Here is a 23,625-nt window from a genome sequence, read left to right on the forward strand (position 1 = left end):
AGTCCACTGGATAATATATGAGATTACCAGAGGGTATTGAGCTCAAAGATAAGAAAAATTCTGGAGAACAGCACTGCATAAGGCTGGACAAATCCTTATATGGACTGAAACAAAGCGGACGTATGTGGTATAACCGGTTAAGCGAATATCTCATCAGAGAAGTTTATAAATGATCCCATCAGTCCATGTATTTTTATCAAGAAGTTTGCAAACAAAGGATTTGTAATCATAGCAGTGTATATGAATGATTTAAACCTCTGGGTAATCGACCAAACAGTTGAAAGACCTAGGCAATAATTAAGTTCTGTTTGGGATTACAACCTGAGTACGTGAATAATGGAATCCTTGTGCATCAAATGGCATACACTGAAAGAGTACTCAAGGAGATTTAATAAGGACCAGGCCCGCCCATTGACCAGACCCAATGGTGGTGAGAAGCCTCAGATTGGATAGTGATCCATTCAGTCCGGAAATGCCATACCTCAGTGCCATAGAAGTTCTAATGAATTTGGCTAGACACACTAGACCAAACATTTGTTTTGCCGTGAGTCTCCTGTCTAAATTTAGTTCATGATCAACCCAAAGGCACTGGAAAGGTTTAAAGGAAGGTTTGATTAAGTTTTAAAGTCTATTCTTCCTGCGTTGTTTACTTGGGTTTATTTTATACTGATCTAACCAAAGAAGGTCCAGTTTGCTTTGGTTTAGTTTGATTTACTAATGCAGGATATTCATAAGATCAGATTATGGTATGGTCAATGAATAGGAACTATGTGTGGCTTGATCCTTTCCAAGGGTACGTAGGCAGCCTTCCTTAAGGCGCATCTACTACTACATCAAAGACCATCATATTTGAAGACAACGCATCCTGTATTGCTCAACTCAAGGATGGCTACACGAAGAGGGATCGAACGAAGCATATTCTGCCCAAGTTCTTCTTCACTCATGAATTACAGAAGGACGGTCAGGTCAAAGTTCAACCGATCCAGTCAAGTGAGAATTCAGCCGACCTATTCACCAAATCATTGCCGACTTCAACGTTCCGGAAGCTCATTCATCAGATCGGGATGCGCGGACTTAAGGATCTACAGTGATACTCAAATCAGGGGGAGTAATGCGTGTTGACTCTTTTTCCTTCACCATGGTTTTGTCCCACTGAGTTTTCCTGGTAAGGTTTTAATGAGGCAACATTCCCCAGCGCATTATAGAGATCCCGGTTTAGTATCGGGCACGGTTATGTCTTCCAAGGGGGAGTGTTATAAACTATATGGATGGACTCCATAACCGGCCCATGGCCCATTAGGGTTTTACATTATTCTCTGTATCCTGCTATTATCCTTGTATATATATCTCTTATACTATTAATGAAAGACACAGTTCACAACAACAACTTTATTATAAACTAATGAGCCGGCTAACACAAAATTCCAAACCATATTTTCTTCTAAATTGGTCCGACCATGAGGGTTCGGTTGGGCGATTGGTCTGACCAGACAAAAAATGATTGACTTCTTTTGGGAGTCTCCTAAAATAATTATAGAACATACCATGAACTTTGATCTTTTTGAGTTTTGAAAACACCTCAACAAATTCTGACATGGCATAGCTTCTCTTCCCACACTAATGTGGAGCATTTACAATTTGGAGATCAGATCAATAACTTCTTTTCCCACACTTCAATATTGTTTCCTTCACATTCTCTCCATCTCTCTTCCTCATCTGTTTGTGTCTCGTCTTCTCCATCTCTCTTCTTCTCCCATATATTTCAATCTTTCTCGTCTTCTTCTTTGATATTTTACAGAAATGGTTTATCCAGCAGCTGGAATTCTGGGACAAATGACATGTTTGATGAAAATCTAAACCAAATTCAGCTAAATAAATATTTTTAAGAAAAGTACAAGTTCTTAAAACCATAAATGAAAGATAAACTTGTCATTATACATTCAACATATAGAAGTGTAACATATCGACTCAGTTGAAGAAGAACAATAAATCTCAACAGTCTCAATTTTCATTAAACAATTAGAGATTTTTTTTTTCACAGTTTTTTTTTTAATTTTATTTTTATATTTCTACTTTTACAAACTTAAAAGTAGATTACATGACTTAGCCAAAAATAAAGGAAATTTTTTCTATTTTCTTTCTTTCTATAACAATGATCTTCTCAAATCCATGTTCTCGATTCAAACATTTATAATCATTTCATTAAAAACGTGTAAATGTGTTTGGAGAAACTGACACTCATTATCGCTAAGGAAATTAACCAAAATATTACACTAATTTTATCATAAATTAATCTAACCAAACAAAAAACTTAATTGATTTAGAAAATGTCTAATACCTAAAAATGCAGTGATGTACGTGAAAACAAATTTTCCGAACAACTTAAGTATTTTAGCAGAATGAATAATATCTATTTCTTGAATTTTTAAGAGGTAGTTTCTTTTGTTCATGAGAACATAGATGACGATAGATTATGCACTTCTACACACACACACACACACACACATACTTGTTTATATATATTATATAAACAAGTTTTCTGCTAAACAAAACCTTCTAAGTCTCCAATTTTTGTAACTTTATCATCTATCTTCAAAAAAATGAAAATTAATTCTATGATAAAAAAATTTATATATAATATAACTGTCACACCTATCTTTTGAATGTTTTTATAGTCATATACATTATATTTTCAAAACATTTAAGATGGATTTGAATTCGTCGTCGCAAGGGTTTCGATTTAATATATTATTTAGAAAATTTTTACAAACTTAACAGTGATGTCAAAAATTGGGTAAGGTTGACATGTATTTATTTAGAAATAATGGATTGACATCTATTTTTTAGAAATAGTGGGTAAGGTTGCAAAAGATAGCGACTTGGAATGTTGTTTGGAGATATAAGCTATATATATAATATAATAATAATAAAAAAACTTTTTCTTCAAAGACATTTAATTTAAAATAATTTATATACAAATGCCATTAGAAAATATGGTAAATATTATTGTTTTAATTAATTTGATGGAGGTTAGTTTTATAAAATTATATTTATAATGAAATTTAAAACAGAAAAATAAATCAATATTAATAAAATATATCTCAATAGCTTTCTTAACTAGAAACGGATCCACGCATTGCATGGTTTTAATGTTGTATATTAACTTTTATAATTTTGTAAATTATATTAATTTGAAATATAAGTGTTTATTACAATATTTTATATTCAAATGGTAATAAGATATATTAAACTTAGTTGGTAAATCTACCGTTATATAAAAATAATAGAAAGAGTACAATTAACAAAATATGGTGATAATATAAGGGACAAATGATTTTAAAGAATTAGTTTTTTACATCAAAACGGTTTGAATATTAACATATCCAAATATATGTTAAAACATAAAATAATAATGAAAAAACCTAAAATTATTAACAATACGTAAATTTAAAACAAAAATAAATATAAAATATTTAGAGCATCTTCATTTTCTGAAGTATTTCCATTTTCTCAAACCTTACTCTATTTTTGAGCTGAAAATGGAGATATCTATTTTTGAGTTGAAAATGGATATGGTTAGAAAACGTTTTACTTCCAAAGTCTATTTTGGAGATGAATTTGAGATGGTCTTATCTTTTCATTGGTTTAGGTCAAGCATACTATTTAATTTTCTAGTTGATTCTCGCTTTTTTTTTGTCGAAACTATTTTGTAAACCTTTTTGGGTGTAAATAATTTTGATATAGAGAAAGCGACAATCAATAACAAAATAAAACAATATGCTTGACCTAAACTAATGCCATAAACATAAGACCATCTCTAATCCATTTCCAAAATAGAGTTTGGAAGTAAGACTTTTTCTCCAACTAATATTCATTTTTAATAGCTATATGGTTTAGGTTTATATAATCAACTTTTTTTATTAATTTCATTATATGTTATAATCATTTTAATAACAACATTTTCACAATATTATCTAAGAGATTTGAAAGGCTTTAAGCACAATTTACGCACTTTTGCAGATCATTGAAGCAAATACATCATCCATTTTGTCAGCAACACGAAACCTATTTGATTTGTGCATGCTATCCAAAGATGGGAATCATGAAGTAATAATACTTGTCAATGGATCTGACATGGCATGCCTTGATGATGTATCTCTTGATAGTTGGTGTAAAACTACGAGTGCTTTGGTCCACGTATCAAAGATGATATCTAAAGACGCACACATATCGAAAGAATTTTGATTTGCTTACATATTTGAGCGACGAGATATTTTCTAACATGGATTTTGGAAAAATTCCCGCTTTAAGCATGAAAGATATGCTTGACAATAACATCTATGCAATGAGTCGTTGTATGTCTTGTTCAACTGAACCAGTCAACAACTTTACCAACATTACGTATCTAGACTTGAGTAAGAAAGTTGTCAATTTAATGCCAACTAGATTATTAACTAATGCGGTTGAGATTAAGTACATTAATGTTCGTCTCGCTGTCTTTTCGGATTTTGAATGTTGTTTGAATGCTGTGAGCTACCTGATTGGTTCGATGCCTCTAAACTTAATACAAACATTAAAACCACCATAAAAACAATGAAATATGTAGGTGTTGTGGAAATGTTCGGATTTGGGAAGAAACGATCTTTGAACAAAGATAAAGTAACATCCAAACAAATCTTGGCTTCTTTTGAAGAAAGAAAAAACAGGCTATCAATTTCATAAGAAACACAACAAAGGGACTATCGATATCGTGCAAACCAAAAAAATTGATGAAATATCTATTGTTACCGCTCAGAAAACGTATTATCACACACATTATGGAGTGGAAGGACGCTCATTTGATGCAGTACCACGAAAGAGGATTCCTTGTAGTAATCACTGTAAATGTTGACCTCCGTGGCACGATTACTATGCGAATAAGAAAAACTTCAGAACTGTGCTAGCATATAAAGATGAGACAATAGATAAGAAACTTAGAAACGAACCTAGTAGAGCATTGCCTTGGTTAATATTTGTGCAAAAAAATATCATATAGATCAATCCGTTGGAACATTTGTACTAGGAAATATCAGATAGAGCAATCCATTGGAACATTTGTGTATTTTTTTTTCATTTTTTTGAAATTCAAATACTCCATCTGTTTCATTATATTAGATGTTTTAAGGATTTTATTTTGTTTCATATTATAAAATGTTTTACAAGTTTCAATGTAAATTTAAATGCATTTGATAGTTTGTGACTATTTATATTTTTCAGTATTTATTATGATTGGTTGATTTTTTTTAACTAAATATAAATAATGTTTTTAAAGAAAAAAAATAATGACTTAAATATGTGTGCACTTAGCTTAAGCCTCTTATATTTTAAAACAGAGAGTATAGTTCTTAATTTAATTTGCGATTTTTAAGTTTGCTCATAGCTATACAAAAAAAAGAAGAAAAAAATCATAAAAATATGTTGAAAATAAACTTTACAAAAGAAGAAGAAAAAATAACATTAATATAATATCACACAAAACTTCACCATTTGTCGAAAAAAAAAAACATTACCATTTTTAACTTAGCTGGAGCAAGTGGCCTTTAACTTGGGGTGTCAAAATGAGTTGAAATTGATAGATTAATCCAAACCAATCTAATATGTGGATCTAATGAGTGGGAAATTGGATCTTCATGGATTAATGGATTAGTGAGTTTAATGAATTAGATTGAAATGGTTTGGATTAGAATAGATTAGCAGGTTACTCATAACCAAACTAGAAATTAAATATTTATATCAAATGTGTAAACCAAATATAACCGAATCAAATGTCTAAACCGATTTTAGTAAACTAAAGCAAACATAGTTTTCTCAAATCTCTTAACCATTGATCTCTCTCTTTTCCTCGATCTCTCTCAATCTCACGGTTTCACCAGTAAATCCATCGACGACGTTCAACGACGAAGCCATCAACGCTATTCACTGGCAAAGTCACCTGCGCTCGAATCCCTCATCGCTGCTCGTGGAGTCCTTGTTCATCGTTTTGGGACAACGTGTCGATTGCGTTGGTGTAACCTTGTCGCAAGCGTAAACCTTTCTCTTTGATCAATTTAGGAACGAAGAAGCATAGAGAAAAGTATGTCAATGGCATTGACAATCTCGAATACACTCCATGACTGAACTCCACCATGGTGAATGATTATCAAATTGGGTGATGATGATTAATTGATGATGTGCAGTGATGGTGATGATGATGATGATGATGATGATGATGATGATGATGATGATGATGATGATGATGATGATGATGATGATGATGATGATGATGATGATGATGATGGTGGTGGTGGTGATGATGATGATAGTTATCTATACTATTAATTACAGTAGAACCTCTATAAATTAATACTCGATAAATTAATAAATACGATAAATTAATAAATTTGGCCGGTCCCGAGTCGGGCCAATGTAAAAATTAACCAAATTCGATAAGATAATAAGATAATATTTTTTTTGAAATCCCTATGTAAAAATATAGTGCCAATAATATCATAAATTAATAATCATGTAATTTGCACACACACACACACACACACACATATATATATATATATATATATATATATAGTTTTAGTGTTTTTCATAAAATAGCCAAAAGTTTTTGTAAGTTTTCAAATTTTGAATATGCATAATTTTTGTTTTAATAGTAGTATATATTTTTAAAATACAATAATGGATGTCTTTGTGAATTTTAATTTATGTATATCGTTTGTATATGTGAATTCTATAATCGTTGTTATTCATTGTCAAAATAAATTATTTTTTTGAAATATTAAGTGTTTAAAGCTAAAACTATAAAATTTATAACATCCAAAACATTAATCTTAGTTAGATCACAATTCTTTAGCTCATATTTTTTTTAAAAAGTTTTCACAATTGAAACAAAACTTTCTATAAATTAATAAATATTAATTTACGGTATAAATTAATAATTATTAATTTATAGATAAATTAATATCACTATAAATTAATAAAATATCATGGTCCCAACATTATTAATTTATAGAGGTTTTACTGTAATTAGGATAATTATTTACGTTATAAGAAATGTTATTGATCAACTCATTAAACCCATTAATCCATAAATTTAAATGAGTTATAAGTTTGATCCAAACCATTTGCTAAATGAATTTAGTTGATTCAATATCAATTAAACACTAATACTAAATGAATATGGATATAAGTTGGTTTGGTTTGGTTTAATCAACTTGATACCCTTACCTTTAACCCAACATTTTGTAAAAGCCCATCTCTACAATAATTATTTGAGAAGTAGAAACGCACCATATTGAAAGTTAGGGCATTGGAGGCCTGTGGTTAAAAGTTAGAATGATTTGTCCTAAACACCCTTAATGAATTGTTCTTCTCGAAATTTCTCCTTCTTCGTAATTAGGGGTATATAAGTCTAATCGTGTGTTGATCTCTATTATAATGTCCTAAACACCCTTAATTCAAAAATTTTTGTTCTTAGTTGTTAAGGGTATATAAGTCTAATCGTGTTTTGTGATGATTAGTCTTAATCACCCTTAATTTTTTTTATTTTGTAGTATGATCGTTGGGGATATGGAGGTCATAATATCTCGACTTTAATGATTATGGAATCTTAGCTTAAATTTATTTGTTAATTTTTTGGATAATTCTATAATTTAGCATTTAAAATTCGTTTTTGTTAGTTTTCTGATTTTGTTTCTAATTAAAAAGTAAAATTTCTTAAGATAATGATTGGTGTTTGCCCTAATCTTAAAGCTATATATATTGTTGATCGGCCAGAGGATTAGGTATTATTTTTCTGTGGCCATTAGATAGTTTTCACCGTTATGGTTTTTTTATATAGCTACTACGATTCTGATGAATCGCGTTGTTTGTCATGCAAATATTGTTTTTATGGACCTTTAAAGGTCGTGTGCATATTGTTTGTGTTGTTTGTTTTATTTTTTTGCATTATTCGATGATTTATTGTTTTGCTAATTTGGTGTTTTTGGTGTGTGTTTCAGTTTTGTATAACGTGGGAGGTTCCATCGACAAAGCTCTCTGACGAAGGTGGTGTTGACGAGCAAAGAGCGAGGTTTGGGGAGGTACTTCTATAGTTTTAATTTGTATATTTTTATATTTATTTACCCATATACATTTATGTGTTTCTTCCTGTTATCGTATATACTTTTATATGCGATTTTATTGCGTTTTATTTTTTAGTATTGATTTATAATTAAATTGTCAAATAGTTTTGAGTTTATGTGCAAGGTTTGACATCTTATTGTTTGATTTTCATCTTACCGTGATTTTGAAGGTACTCGATGAACTCATATCTCGGTTTGTGTCGGTTTATTGGAAACAGGTATTTCTCTTATTTGTATCTAATATGTTGGTTATTGTGGATCGGTTTTAGTTTGGTATTAATTTTCTAACTTTTAAATGATGATTTGGCTTTTGTTTTTTGTATATATATTTCGCGATAATCAAATGTTACGGGTTATTCTTATTTCGTACCGTTGGCTTAGGTAACCGCTGGTGTTTCCTTCTCCCGAAGATGCACGAATGATATGTTTTATTTTAATAAGGTATTTTGTCGAATCTTGTGTATTTATTATGTAACGTAATAATCGTTTTATGTTTAATTTATATATTTGTTTCTCTGATGTTTTAGACCACACGGGATTGGCGTAGAAGAGTTGTTGCTCCGTCGTGTTTTACGGATCGCGTGGGCTTTTGTAAGCATGTATGTTTGTTCTCTTATTGTCTTATGTGTCATGACTTGTATATATAGACATCAGAATATCTTACCATTCTATAAGGTATGATTTTAATTGTTTTGTTTGTTTGTAAAGGTTTTGAGTTGGCTGAAGTATTCATTACGACCGAATATTTTGAAAGAGGTATGTTGTGTGTAGTTTACGTATTTGTTAGATCCTATGTCCTATTATTATAGATGTCTTCGTGTTTTCTAAATTATTTGTTTGTTTTCTATTGTCTACTTATTTTTTGGGTTTTTTTTTTTTTTTTTTTTTTTTGATGTAGAGGACTGAGATTGGAAGCAAAGCTAGGAGTTACAGCAGTATCTATTTGTTGTTTAGTTATATTGCTAAGGGTAGTGATGTATCTATTGATAAATACGGATCATATCCTTTGGTGTTTGGTATTGATCAAATCGTACCAAATTTTGGATCGGGGCCTATATTTGAAGACTCTGATGATGAGTAATTATTTTATTTGAATTTGTTGCTATTTATTTGGCTTCTATATATTTTATTTAGTTAATGATTAATATTCTGTTTTAAAAATTTATGTCGATCTAACTCATTATATCATATTAGCGATGGTTCTAATTATTCTTATTGGCGTTATCTATCTTAATATGGTGTGAGTTTTGTTTTGTGTATAATCTAGAGATTCACATAGTTATTAATATTATTTTGTTGCTATTCTTATGTTTTAAATAGTTATTAGGAAAAAGATATTTTTTAAATTTAAAAATTTGTGGCTATGACTGCTTATTTCAATTTCCACCGTGTATGTGCACTGTAAACAATTGTTTCATTTATTTCGAGATTTTCTATCTCTCTCTGATTCCTAAAAGAAAACTGAAGGGTCTTGGGCGGTGGTTTCGTTCAAAGATGTCCGAGCAAATCTACCTTTCTAATCTTTCTCGAGGTAGGACGCTTAAGTACGTTCGGGTGAAGATTCTGAGTCTTTGGAGGGTTCGCATCTATGGATTTAGGTGTAAAACAGAAATGCTTCTTGCCGACGAGCAGGTGCGTGTGTCTTTGTCGTTTTTTCTTTTGATCGGTTAGTTTGTTGATTTTGGGTGGATCTGCTAGATTATTTTTATAGTTTTGCTTATTTTATTATAAATCTTTAAGGATTATTTGTCTTTGGTTTGTGATTTGTTGTTTAGTTGTGTTAAGAAATATTTGATTTTTGTTGTTTTGCATGTACCTAGGGGACAAAAATTGAGGGTACAATCGGTTGTGGTCCTTTCCATAACGTTGATATGAGGGAGTTAAGGGAAGATGCGTGGTATACTATTTCTGACTTTGTTGTTTCTGTTCCGATCCGGAGGACCCCGAACACACTTCACCCTTTCCATATCAAGTTCCACAGTGATACAAAGATGACATTGATTTATGATCTCTACTCGCCCAATTTTTTTGAGTTTGCAAAATATTCTGTCATTAAGAGGAGGCTTTTGGAGGCAAATCGTCCCTTTGGTGTGTCACATTCTTTTTATTAGCTAATCTCATTTTTGGTTTCTATTATTGTTTGAAGTATCTTTAGTTTTTTATTTGTTAGATGTTCTGTGTTGTTAGAAACCTCTTATGTCTCTATTGGTATGATTTGTAGTGATATGTGTTCTTTTTGTGAGTTTGCTAGATTTATGTGGAGTTGTGGTCTATGTGTCTGAAATTAAAAGGATGACTTATGTTCCCGGAGAGTATGATGCAAGTACTGCATGCAATTATCTATATTTCCGTCTCATGGATCAGAAGTAAGTCTATGAATTTGATTTTGTTTTGGTGCTATATTTAGTCCATGGTTATTCTTGGTTTTTTTTGTGATTATGTAGAGTTTATTTAAAGACTGTCACTGATCTTAAGTGTTTTTGAAACGGTGATTAATAAAACAGAGGTAGGGAGCTGCCATGTTTTGCGCTTGGTCATTATGCTGCTGATTTTATGAATGTGTGGACAAGCCGAGGCTACCAGGCTTCATTCCGTTATCAACCTGTTTTCTGTGTGTTGCGTTTCTGGAAAGTCGATGAGTTCATGGGTATGCATTTGGTGTATTGATGTCGAATCTATTATGGATAATATATATAAAGGGCTTATTCAAATTGTGTTGATGTGGCTATAGGTGAACCTTCTATCTCCACCAGAATTGGTTGTTCTAAGATATATCTTGAGCCCACATTACCGGAGATCAAGGACTTGAGGATGATGTAAATGATTATTGTGATTTTTTAGTGTTTATATATGTAGTTTGATTTTGTTATGGATTCAAATTTATTATTTTGTTTAATGTATTAAATTTAATTCTCAGGTCTGTTTTCATAGCTAGGGTAACATGGGCTATTAAAGAAGGTGAGGATTGTGATGACGTCGGTGAAGTTGTTGATCAGAATTCTTAATGTTCTTGGTGTAAATCAAGAATTGTATCCCTATTTCCGTAGTGTGCATAAACATGGATACCCTCTTCTGTTGGTTTAATTTCTTTTTGTAAAAATCTCTTCTTCTTGTGTTATGTTATTATGTCATGTTGAGATATTTATTTGGGTTTTGTAACAATTATCTTTTGTGTTCGAGTTTTGAATATGTCTTTATCTTTAGATTCGTTGAAGTTATCTAAACTACTTTATAGATTTTCTAATTATTTTATATTGTAGATTAGCTTGTGGTAGAGATTATGTCAGATTTTTGATGTATGACTTGTGTTGTCATATCTTGCATGGTTTGTAATAATTACACAGCCGAAATATGGATAGTTGCTGTTTCCAATCATCAAATCTTCTGAACGGATAAAAACCTTTTTATTTAATTATTGATTATTCAGTAATCGATGTTACGTTAGATTGATTTCTATATTAGTTGTAATATACTTCCAATTCCACTTATTAATTCACGCTGCTACTTCTAAAAAAAAAACAGAGAAAAAAAAAAACTCTTCGGTTTCTTGCTTCGTCTTTTCGGATTATCGATATTTCTTATTGAAGTATCTATAACCAGTTATCAATTTTAGTTGTTTCCTTCACCATGGCTTACTTCCATGATGTTTCGATTTTGCGCCCTTGTATTACGGGTTGGCACATAAGAGTGAAGGTTCTGCGCATGATTACTGTTTGCATAAATCCTCGGAATGCTCTCCGTTTGGTTCTGGTGGATGATAAGGTACTTTGGTTTTGTTCTGTATAGATTTGATTTTAAAATGCTAATTCGTGTTAGTTACTAAACAGACTATGTCGTGTGTCTAGGGTTTTAAGATCGATTGTTGGATTAATAGTGAATATGCGAAACATTATGCTGAGTTTTTGAAGGAAGATCGATGGTTTTCTTTTACGGCGTTTCGTGTTCTTGAGAACTCTGATAGGGTCAGGCTTACCAATCATTATTTCAGAATGTCTGTCTTTGGAACGACTGTCGTTCTTCCCGCCGATCCACCGTCGACTGAACCCCGTGACTCCTTTACTCCGTTCAGTTCGATAATTGACGGAACGGTTGACGAGAGTGTCTTGATTGGTAAGTTATATATAATGCTCATTTTGTTTGTTGTGTTTGGAAATACCTGTCTGAATTATAGTTGTGTCTGTTTCTTAACTAGATTTGATCGGGGTTTTGTCTGATGTTGGTGAATTGGTGAATGTCGGGACAAATCCATCAGATCTCACTGGCTTTAGACTGAGCTTTCGGATTCGTGGGCCTTGGTTAGTAAATAGATATTTTCTCCCTTTGTGAATTTTGTCTGGGTATTGTCCTGTTTGGTGTTAAATGTTAATTATATCATTTTTATTTTTGTTGTTTTGTTTGTGTTTTCTTGAATAAATATAAAGCGGGAATGCTATCGATGGTTTGGTGTCGGGACGCTCAGCGATGGAGTTCCGAAAGCACTATGACTTGTGTGTTTCGAAGCCTTTGGTCTGTATTATGCGTCTGTGGAAGGTAGACAGATATTTCGATGGACCAAAGAATGTTAGGATTGTTAACCAGGGGCTGATTTCTAAGGTTTTGCCATATCCTGATGTTCCTGAGGCTGCTGAATTTTGCACTATGTCGGTAGTCATTTCCTATGTTCATTATTATTTTATTTTTTATTTTTTTGTTTTTATATCTGATTTTTTGTTTGGCTGCTTTGTCTTAGGTCTTAATGTGTTGGTGAGACAAGTGATTCGAACTAGGACATTAACGGTGGATGTGTAGTGCGATTCGTCTGGACGTTGCCCGTGTGACTCTTTTGTGAATATCGGAAATGTTAACTGTTTGTTTTTGGTTTTGTACTCGGATCATCTTGGTTTGTATGAATATCAACTTAGAATAATATTCTCCTTTATGCGGTATTGATATATTATCGTATTGACATATGATAATCTTCTGTTTTTATGAATGATGGTATGTTTTGTAATTAGTTTCAACCATGGTCGCTAGATTTAAACGGTCATATATATAGATAGATTACATATATATATATATATATATATATATATATATATATTTTTTAAAAATATATATAGATAAAAGGTTGAATTTATTTTCGATAATATTTGATAGTTTTCTGTTTTAGTGAAGATTTTATTTATGATAGATTCTGTTTTAGTGGAGATTTATCTTATCATAAGTAAATTTTTTTGATAAAAAAAAAGTAAATTGTTTTATTTAGTATGTTGATATTGTTCAATTTCTATATTTTATATTTGTGAATCTTCCTAAACTAAATACTCGCGTATATATATTTTACTTGATATATATATATATATATATGTATAATAAATAATATTCTCGCACTTTTCTTTATTCCGCAAAATTTGTTTCTATTATGGCTCATCTTCTCTCTAATGCCATCAGGAACTCGATTCGTAAAAGAGAATGTTTTTTTAGTGTTTCTGATTTGAATCCCTTTGTTCATGAGTGGAAGATTAAAGTTAAAATACTAAGAAAGTTTTATTTGTATGAGACGTTGGAACTAATATTGGTGGATGAAAAGGTAAACTAATGTATATTGGGCTTTGTCTTGATCTGTATCCAATCTAATGTTTCTTCGTAATTCTCTGGTAATCTATTATTTATCCATTGACATGCCTTTTTCATTTTTTCGTATTAGGGTCAAAAGATTCATGCTGTAATAAACAAGGAGTATGAGGATCGGCGCACTTCGAAAATTGTTGAGGGCAATTGGATAAGTATAACTAATTTTGATTTGGTTCCTGTTACAGGAGCTTTTAGACCGGTTCCCCATCGTTTTAAGATTGTATGGAACTCAGGCACAACGATTAAGGACATTCGACCGTTGTGTTCCGCTGAGTTCTTTTCGTTTGTCGCTTTCGAGGATATCAAAAGTGGTTCTTTGGACCCTACTTTATGTGTTGGTAATATCAAATTTTCTTATTGTTAATGTGTTTAGTGTAATTAATAATATTTTATCATGTGTTGATGTAGGAGATTGTTTTGCTTTTCGTTTTAATATTATCGTGTGCAATTTGATATGTAGATCTAATTGGACGTGTCGTGAGGGTTGGTAATGGAAGAGAGTCCGGCCCACCTGCTTCTGATTGGAACGAGTTATTTTTGGAACTGGAAAACGAAGAGTAAGTTTCTTTGTTGTTAAATGTTTTTTTTTACTGTTATTGTGTGTTTTGTTGTGGATATATTTATTTATATATATTAATATATAAATATTTATAACACTCTGGTCTCAAGGGGAGAGCGTTTGCAGTGTCGTTTACCAAATGAATACTCGAATGCGTTCTTTAACGAATGGAGGAATTGTCTTGATAACATCATCATATGTGTATTGAGGTTCGCGAGGCTAGAAGTTACTCGAGGTAATTCGATTGACATTTCCTGCATGTGATTTTTATTTTTCTGTCGTGTGTTGGATTTAAATATATTATTTATTTGTGTTCAATTTATTTAATGCGTTATTGTTTTTTTGTTTATTCTTTGTTTGGTTATTAGATTTCTGGAGAGCTACCACTGTATACACATGTACCAGGATTTTGCTAAATTATCGATGTGTTGAAGTTACAAGAATGAGGGATGTGTTTTACGCTAGACGGGAAGCGGACGATTAGTTTTCAAAATGGATTTTGTATGCTTTTGGCTTCACATTTATTACTAATGATTTCTTATTCTGGCTTTGGCATTTTATTCGAACGATTTGGTTTAAGTTCTTAATGTTAGTAGTTGGTGTATTCTTTTATGCAAACGCATTAATCGTCATACTTTATCATACAGTTAGTTAGTAAATTGATTTCTCTCTCTCTCTCTTTTCGGCCCGTTGTCACGCATGTGGTCCTAATAAAGTGGATTTGGAAGATGGAAATATATATGACTAATTCAAAATTTATATAGTGTTCGTGGTAAGATTTGTATATATATATTTTTTTTGGGTTAGTAATTGTGTACCATCTACTTTTTATTTGCTTACCTTCTTTTGTTCTTTTTATAGATGTTGTTGGTAAGGTCGAGAACGTGAGTGAATTATATTTTGTTCCTTTAGTCGGCTCCTCCGGAGGATGTTTTGAAATCTTATTTGATTGGCGTAATCCAGAGTATGGTGTATTGTTTCTATTCGCATTTTTTAAAAAATGGGATAGTAACAAATCAACGATTTCGATAAACCTTAACTTTATACGATTGACATTATAGTACAGCAGCAATATTGCCCAGTGATGATATTGGTTTGGAATCTAGCATTCCTACAGTAAGCAATATATTCTGATAACAGAAAAAGATAGAATATCGAATCTATTATATTCTGATTAACCCAATAAAGTAAGATTTCTATATTCTAAGATACTGTTATGAGATTTTTAAAATAAAATATAAGATTGTTTAGGCCGATGAAAATATAAGATTAGGGATATTAACAATATCAATTTATGCGGAAAAATAAGTTGCCTTTTTTAAAATGTGATAGTAACAAATCAACTGTTTCGATAAACCTTAACTTTATACGATTTACATAAGGGTAAAAATAGCAGTTTTGTCTAGCGACAATATCGTGTGGCTATCTAGCGTTTCCATGGTGAGCAATATATTCTGATAGCATAAAAGGATATTATATCGAATTTATTGTATTCGTTTGAATCTAATTAGGTAAAATTCCAACGTTATAAGATACTGTTATGGCATTTTTAAAATATAATGTTAATTTCCGTAGACCGTGAGACCAATGAATATCCCTGACATTATTTATTAATTATTAACCTCCTTATTTGGGTATAAATAAAGGTGCGCGTGTCCCCTAAACGATCACCTCTTGATCGATTAGATAGCATTCTCTCTGTTTCTTCAGTCGTAAAATGTCTCAAAATTCCTCACACGATATCACAAGTGACGTAGACCAACCGGATGTTTGTGTTGATTTTGCTGACTTAGGCCCCGGCATGGTTACTATGAGGGTTAAGGTGAGAATTATTAGGAGGTTCGTGTGTCCTGCGTATGGCGCTAGGTTCGTGGAATTCGTACTGGAAGATCCAAAGGTACATAATTATATACTATCATCAAAACGTTTATACTGTATGTATACTAATTAGTCCTTTATTTGTTTCATTAGGGTCAAAAGATACATGCTGTACTTGGTGGGGACGTCGCGCAACGGTTCTCATCTATCCTCATAGAAGGCAATTGCATAATTTTATCCGACTTTGTTGTACGAATGGCTCTCGGAAGGTTTAGACCGTCTTCGCATAGATTTCGACTTGGTTCAAACGCTCTCACTTTGGTCAATTTAATAAGGCCTTTCTCTCAAAGTGATAATTTCCATTTCGCGAAGTTTAGTGATATCAAAGAAGGACACCTAAATCCTTGCTTCTGCGTTGGTAAGTGTTGTGCGTTACATCGTTTAAAGTATTTTTAATTTGGATTGTTTATCACCCTCTGTATATTGAAACGCACAGATTTGATTGGGCGCCTTCTGGTTACTTTTGATTTCCGACGATCGGAGTCGAATCGTGTTAACCATCGCTTTTTTTTCCAGATGAAAGACCGAAGGTATGAATTAAATTCTTTATAATAATATTAAAACGGAACGGATGTGACTCATTTTCTTTTTTCGTGCTTAAGTGGTGTACGTCTAATTTTTCGATTGCCGGATGTCTTTGTTGATTCGTTTATGAATGAACGGAAGAAATGGATTGGTGATTTCCAAATTCTCATCGTCAGATTCGCTAAATTGGAAGTCGTCGAAGGTCCTACCATTGCATTGTTACAAATAATATTTATATAGATTTCCCTGTTTGTGTTAAACTTGAGTTATTTTATTTTATAGGCAACGTCACTGCTACTACAGCTTGCACGTGCACTCAATTCTTCTTCGATCATGAATGTCCTGAGTTTTTGGTGATGCGGAGGTTCTTTACCCGTAAGTGAGAACCGCTGATAGTATTGGTTACGGAGCTAATGTGCTGGTTTTATTTTTTATGCATTGATACTTGCATGTGTTTTAATTTTTACTTGGTTTTTTATTATTATACAAGTTTTGTAGGCAGAAATGCCAAGATTTTAAATATTCAAGTGACGCAATTTATATATTTTATGTTGCCATGTTATATCTAAACGTAAGTGATTTATTTTAGTCAACCGTCCCGATGTGGGATTATATCGTACTATCGTTAGATATTTGAACGTCAACCTCACCTATCGTCGTTTTTGTTCACTCATGACAGACATAAATTATACATGATATTGATAAATATATGTGCATGCTTACAAGTATATGCATTAAAAATATTGATATATATACATATCGTAGTTAATATAATGTTACTACTGTATACGTATTAAAACGTACATACACTTGATAAATGAAAGTTATAACCATATACTGACGTCCTTAATATGATATTTATGATCAATATTATTGTTATAAATCTATTTTCAATATAAGTTTGGTATGATTATAGAGATATATGTAATATTTTCCTTTTTAATTAAAATTTCGTTAAAATATGTTAAAAGTTGAATATATCTAAAAAGTAAGCTTACTTTGTTTTGATCTTTCCAAAAAAGAGATTACCATTATAAAGTAGCCCTAATTACTATTTGCTTTCGAACTCAAAATAGTATAAATTGTTGCGTCGATAGAAATTACGCTTCACGGTGTCTATACTATGGGGAGGATAAACTTATTTCATGCCATGAAGCGTTAAATTCTTGCAAGTATGACTGGATTCTCCGCATATAAACAAATACCAAAAAAGAAGTCCATAATTCATATAAAATGTTTTATATATTATAATAATAAACTTTATATAGAGATACATAGATTCGTAATAATAATTGTTTCTTCACTCTTCTAATATCCCATGTGCCCGACAAGCTTCTTCGTATGTTGGGTAAACAATACCTCCGTGAGTCCTGACTTCTTCGTCACATGTAGGTCCTCTTAACATTCCTGCGAGCCTTTTCAAGTGACGATTGTTGTTAATCTTACGCGAAACATACATTACTCCTCCTCTGGGGGGTCCTCTTTTCCTTGGCCTAAATTGTTTTTTGGTCCTATCCCACGTGAAATGATTTGGTATTTCGTTGAATGTTAATTGTCTAGCCATCGAGTTGATTTTATTTAGATTCAACCATGCCTTGAACACTTGATCTTCGTCGTGATTATCACCCATGATTCGGTGCCTTATGATTTGATGTATAGGTTTTGTTATATATATAAATATGCTATAGGTTTAGGTTAGATGTCACGCCGACGTGGTGTTATATATAGGGCTCCTTAAAATATAAAATCGATAATATTTAAATATAAAATATTTTAGATAATATTAAACTTTATATATATATGGTTTCCATTGTGAATATAAATTTTATATTTTTCCATTTGGCAATTATCTATAAAATTAGTTGATCGGAATATATATATATTCCTTTATGGTATTTTTTGATTAAATAGTTATATGTTAACATGCCTTCATTTTGATAAGTTTATATCTTATTGTATCTTTCCGATTGGCAACTACAAAAAATATAAAATATTCTTAAGGTAAGTTTAAATTTTGATCAAATATAATGTCGTTCTATTGTGGATGTAAATTTTCTGTTTTTCGTTTGGCAATGTTATAGAAAAGTTAATGGAAATATCTATTTTGTTTAATAAAAAAATGTTTTATTCTATTGTTAAATGTTAATATTCCTTTGCTGTGATAAGTTCATATCTTATTGTATCTTTCCGAACAATATCTACCAAATTTAACGATGGGGATTCGTTTTGTTTTTTTTTATATATATATATATATATATATATAGTTTTGCGGTTGGTTCTGTTATACTAAAGTGTTTCCTTGCCTTCAGATGGCTCGTCCCCGAAGTTCCATCTGTGTATCTGATCTAATTCCTTCTATGAATGAAAGAATGATGGGAAGATTCATAATAATTAGAAGATTTCGTTGCTCTTCACGTTTGGACACGTTGGAGCTAATACTAGCCGATGAAAAGGTACCACGAGGCTATATATTAAAAGCATGCAAAATCTATAAACGTTTATGATTCGTTACTACATGTTCTATCTGAGTTTTGATTTTTTAACCGTTCATTCGGTTGTTTCTAGGGTGACAGGATACAAGCCTCAATTGGTTTGGATTGTTTGGCTTATGATTCGAGTAGACTTGTCGAAGGAACGTGGATATTTATAAAAGATTTTGGCTTGGTCGACGCTGTTGGGTCTGTTAGGCCAACTAGGCATGCCTATAAAATTCTTTGGAATCTGTCGACTTCTTTTCAGAGAACTGTGGTTACTGCTTCTGTTGACTATTTTAAGTTTGTACGTTTTGAAGATGTTCTTGCTGGTTTAGTCGATCCAAGTGTTTGTGTTGGTAAGTTTAACTCTTTTGTTTGGTATGTTCAGTAAATATTGCATGTGAACGTGATATTGTCGTCGTTTGTTTTGTGTAGATTTGATTGGTCGTCTCATGTGTGTTGGAAATTATGACGAGGATGAGGGAATGAATAGTACGTGGGAGCAGATATATTTGGAGTTAGAGAATGTTAGGTGAGTTCTAAACTTGGTTTATATATCTTGGCTGTGAGGGGATTTTGTGTAGTTGATTATAATGCTTTAAATATACCAGGGGTATTCGTATTCGCTGTCGCTTGCCGAAGGGGTATGCCACGAAATTTTTTTCTGGTCTGAAGACTTGTGCTGATAATATCATCCTGTGTGTGATGCGATTTGCTAGACTAGAGCTTTCTCGAGGTACTTATTTAAACACTAATACATTGTGTACGTGTTTATTCGTTTAGTCATGATTTGTCTATTGATATATTAGGTGATATGAGGGCTACTACTCTGTGTACCTGCACAGAACTTTTATTCAATCCTTCGTGTGATGAAGCTTCGAGGATGCGTCTTGCTTTTGCTTCTGTGGAGAGAAAACTATTTTGAACCCTTGATTTCTTATAATACTTAGTTGGTGTTTTGTTTTTTTTTTTTTTTTTTTTTCTTGATTCAAAAATATCTGTTATTCGACAATTGTGTTTTTTTAAAATATCACGGTTTGCATCTTATTCCTTGACTATTTAATCGATTTTATATATATGTGCTTATTGTCTAAATATCCAGTTAGCGTCAAATATACATACCAATTAATTGTTTTAATGTCGTGTCTTCGGAAAAATTTTGACATTCAAAATTACATCCGAATATTATCTTTTAGATAACTACAATATATATAAGATGCAATATCCGTGAAACGCGCATAATTTAAAAAATAGTATATTTTTGTTTTGATCGGATTATACGGAATATATATTGACATATTTTTTTACTCATTACTTTGATATGAAATATTAATCTTCAAATCTATGGGATATTGCTATATCTTATTTTATATTATCTCCAATTTCCGACATTATTACACAAGGGAGAATATTATGGTCTAAATTATTCAAGCGAACAAAACAAAGTGCCCCGTAGTGGTGGAATTGGTCAATGGGAAATTATTGTCTGATTCTTTACAGGCTAAAAGATGCCCTGTTGGTTTGGATTGATGGTACTCGATCGGTCTTGTATTTCTATGCATGGTCAAAATCTATGCGTGTCTCGATAATGTTTTTATCAGTTTTTGTGGTTTTTCCGATGCAATGCATTGTAACGATAAATAAACAATGTAATTGTGCTTGCGTTTTAATTTGAAAATATGTATTTAAAAAAAAAACGTTCTTGTCTTTATATGATTGGGAATTTTTTGGTTCATATTTGCAGCACATGAAAAAAATCTCAGTCACAAAAAAAAAAATGGATGAGCATGTCGACGATTTAAAACCGATTAAGCTTTGTTGGTCTATCCAAGTTAAGGTTCTTAACAAATGGCGTGAGAGATCTGAAGCCGGTTATCGAACTTTACGCATGATTTTGTGTGATAAAAGGGTAATAGCATTTGTTTAAGATTATCGATGTTTATCGTATGTTGATGTTATGTTCTTATATACATTTGGCGTTCTGTTTTTATCATAGGGTTCTATGATTGAGGCTAAAATCAATTCCGAACTCATTACTGAGTATGATTCCGAGTTCAAAGATGGTGACTGGATATCTCTTCACCATTTTGAATTAGATTTGGTAACTGGGGATATGAGAACTACACGTCATGCTTATCGGATCAATTTTCTTCCTTCGACAATTTTGAATCTGATACCTGACAAAGACGATCTTCACTATACACTATATCCATCCTCTTTCCTTGACGTTTTGGATGATAAACTCATAAGAACTTACCTGATAAGTAAGTATATATAATATTCTTTGATTTTGTTCATGTATTCTGCTTTTTAATTTTTATGTTTCTTCTCTCTTTTTACCACTAGATTTGATTGGATATGTGGTTGATATCGAAGACATAAAATACTCTGACCCAAGTAAACGAAGCGCTGGTTATGCGATGACGTCTTTCAAAATTAAGGACGCAAAGTGAGACTTATTAATTCCACCTATATTCGTATCATTGCTACGTGTATAGGGGGGCTAATGTTTACATTTGTTTGTTGTAGCAATTATGTACTGCCGTGTGTTGCTATCGGAGATCTTGCTGAGCATTTTCACGATGAGTGGAAAAGGACTAGGAGTTCGCGGGTTGTTTGTGTTTTGCGTTGGTGGGGAGTCTATAAAGTTTCCGGTTTGTATCTAATTTATGTTTTGTTTATTTATAACGGCCGTTTGTCTGTATAGCTCCCGTAAAATGTTTTAAGCTGTGCAATTCTGATAATTTAATAAGCTCGATGTAACGTGTTAATTCAGGACATATGGTTATCCAATCGGTTGGTAGATGCAGTCGTTTGGATCTTGATCCTGATATGCCTGAGGTTGCTGATTTCCGAGTAAAGTAAGAAATTTGATGTTAATTTTAGGTAATTCAGCATTTGGAGTTGTTTAGGTATGGTAATTGATTTATTATTTCCGTTGTAGGTCGTCTGCTTCGACAGGCTCTTCGCGGTATAGAGCCTGAGAGGAAGTTCATGTGTTCTGGAGAAGTGCTTGAAGGGGATGAGTTTTGGATCTCCTGTTTAACTTAAATGTTTGTTGTTTTTAATTTCTATCTTTGTTGTTTCCAATTTGCTAAAAATGATCGGATTTGCATAATGTAAATCTTGTATGAAAATTAGGCTTTATCACTATAGCGTCATTATTGACTCTGACTCTCTTGCTGTTCTGTTGTGTGTAGTGCAAAATTCACAAGCCAGTTTTATAAAAAAAAAGGCTGGTTCGGAGAGTGAATATGAGATTGACTGGGGGATACCAATTCAGCGTAATTGGTAGATGTTTATCAAAACAGCGTGTCATCCATCTGTGCTATTACTTGCGCTAATATAATTGTAATACTCTATGGAACTGCGAACTGGAAGGAAACTATGTGGTTTTTTCTGTCTGATTTACGATTTGAAATCGTACTGTTATCTTTTATATTTTGTTCTTGCTCTTTGTTGGATGTCGATCAGATAACTTTCCTCTTTGTTTTTTTTTTTGGTGGGAGGTTTATTATTTTTCCTTTTTCTATTCGGTTTATTTTGCCACCAAATACGTTCGGATTGTTTAGACAAATCACAAACTGTTATTCCGTAGTTGGGCTTTGGCCCATGAACGTAAGATTCAGTAAAATGTTAATTTTTCACATGTATAAAATCTATACATTATAATGCTGAGATATCAATTTCACAAATAAACCGGATATTTATCAACAATAAGTACATTAATATGTAGTAATATGGTCGTATTCTTATAGTAAACTAGCTCACATGTTGATTTCTGTACGCACATCCTGATTTCCCTTTTTAGTAACTATAAAATGGTAACTACCTTAACAGGTTTTGTATATTTTCTATAATACTTTCGATTTGTCGTCGACGATATGGCAAATTATCATTTCGTTATTGGGCTCCGGCCCATGCATTTAGGGTTCTGTAAAATGTCAACTAATCACATATGTAAAAACAGATCTATATAACACCGTAGAGTTAGATTTCATCTTTCGGGATATTAGTTTATAAAATATTTAATAATCTGTAGCGATAAAGTCGTATTCCTTATTTCGTAAAAATACGAATGTTAATTCCCTTTTTTTTAGAACCATAAAATGATAACTACCTTTAACTTATTATATAGAGATAAAATCGAATAAGTTTTTAATAATATTTGTTAACATTTATTCACGGTTTGTGATATATATATGCATGTATTTCCGGGTGGAGATATCACGGAAAAAGTATATAAATACTGGCATCGTTTTCTTTTCTTTTATCATCCAAGTTATAATATATCTTCGCTCTGCTTCGAATTAGGGATTTTGTATTTTTACGGATGGAGCCGTATCCTCTTTCGAAGCTGAATCCTGATACCAGCGAGTGGCGTATTCGCGCAAAGGTTCTTGCTATTTGGCAAGAGTACTAC

The 23,625-nt window shown here is 32.0% G+C and overlaps 4 protein-coding genes and 1 long non-coding RNA gene across 6 annotated transcripts; all 5 read left to right on the top strand.

Moving 5' to 3' along the window:
* Positions 1–7,724: 7,724 nt before the first annotated feature.
* LOC110227511 lies at positions 7,725–9,031 on the top strand. 2 transcript variants are annotated; one of them, XR_002331204.1, is made up of 5 exons: positions 7,725–8,111; positions 8,324–8,371; positions 8,535–8,594; positions 8,681–8,752; positions 8,862–9,031. It is a non-coding gene; the product is annotated as an uncharacterized LOC110227511 (long non-coding RNA). The 2 variants fall into 2 exon arrangements; XR_002331205.1 differs by lacking the exon at positions 8,324–8,371.
* An 867-nt stretch (positions 9,032–9,898) lies between these two features.
* Positions 9,899–11,158, top strand: LOC9308441. Its single transcript, XM_021021486.1, has 4 exons — positions 9,899–10,519; positions 10,658–10,800; positions 10,885–10,969; positions 11,071–11,158. The coding sequence occupies exons 1-4, from the start codon at positions 10,446–10,448 to the stop codon at positions 11,156–11,158; spliced, it is 390 nt and encodes a 129-aa protein (XP_020877145.1). The 5' UTR covers positions 9,899–10,445.
* A 4,884-nt stretch (positions 11,159–16,042) lies between these two features.
* LOC9308444 lies at positions 16,043–17,111 on the top strand. The gene is made up of 5 exons (XM_002872329.1): positions 16,043–16,222; positions 16,297–16,561; positions 16,640–16,733; positions 16,806–16,930; positions 17,011–17,111. The coding sequence occupies exons 1-5, from the start codon at positions 16,043–16,045 to the stop codon at positions 17,109–17,111; spliced, it is 765 nt and encodes a 254-aa protein (XP_002872375.1).
* A 1,926-nt stretch (positions 17,112–19,037) lies between these two features.
* LOC9308445 lies at positions 19,038–20,127 on the top strand. The gene is made up of 5 exons (XM_002872330.2): positions 19,038–19,181; positions 19,294–19,558; positions 19,638–19,734; positions 19,814–19,938; positions 20,012–20,127. The coding sequence occupies exons 1-5, from the start codon at positions 19,038–19,040 to the stop codon at positions 20,125–20,127; spliced, it is 747 nt and encodes a 248-aa protein (XP_002872376.1).
* An 852-nt stretch (positions 20,128–20,979) lies between these two features.
* Positions 20,980–22,186, top strand: LOC9308446. The gene is made up of 6 exons (XM_002872331.1): positions 20,980–21,111; positions 21,199–21,466; positions 21,549–21,651; positions 21,732–21,856; positions 21,979–22,063; positions 22,147–22,186. The coding sequence occupies exons 1-6, from the start codon at positions 20,980–20,982 to the stop codon at positions 22,184–22,186; spliced, it is 753 nt and encodes a 250-aa protein (XP_002872377.1).
* Positions 22,187–23,625: the final 1,439 nt, after the last annotated feature.

This window comes from Arabidopsis lyrata (assembly GCF_000004255.2).
Source record: "Arabidopsis lyrata subsp. lyrata unplaced genomic scaffold ARALYscaffold_6, whole genome shotgun sequence".
NCBI lineage: Eukaryota > Viridiplantae > Streptophyta > Magnoliopsida > Brassicales > Brassicaceae > Arabidopsis > Arabidopsis lyrata.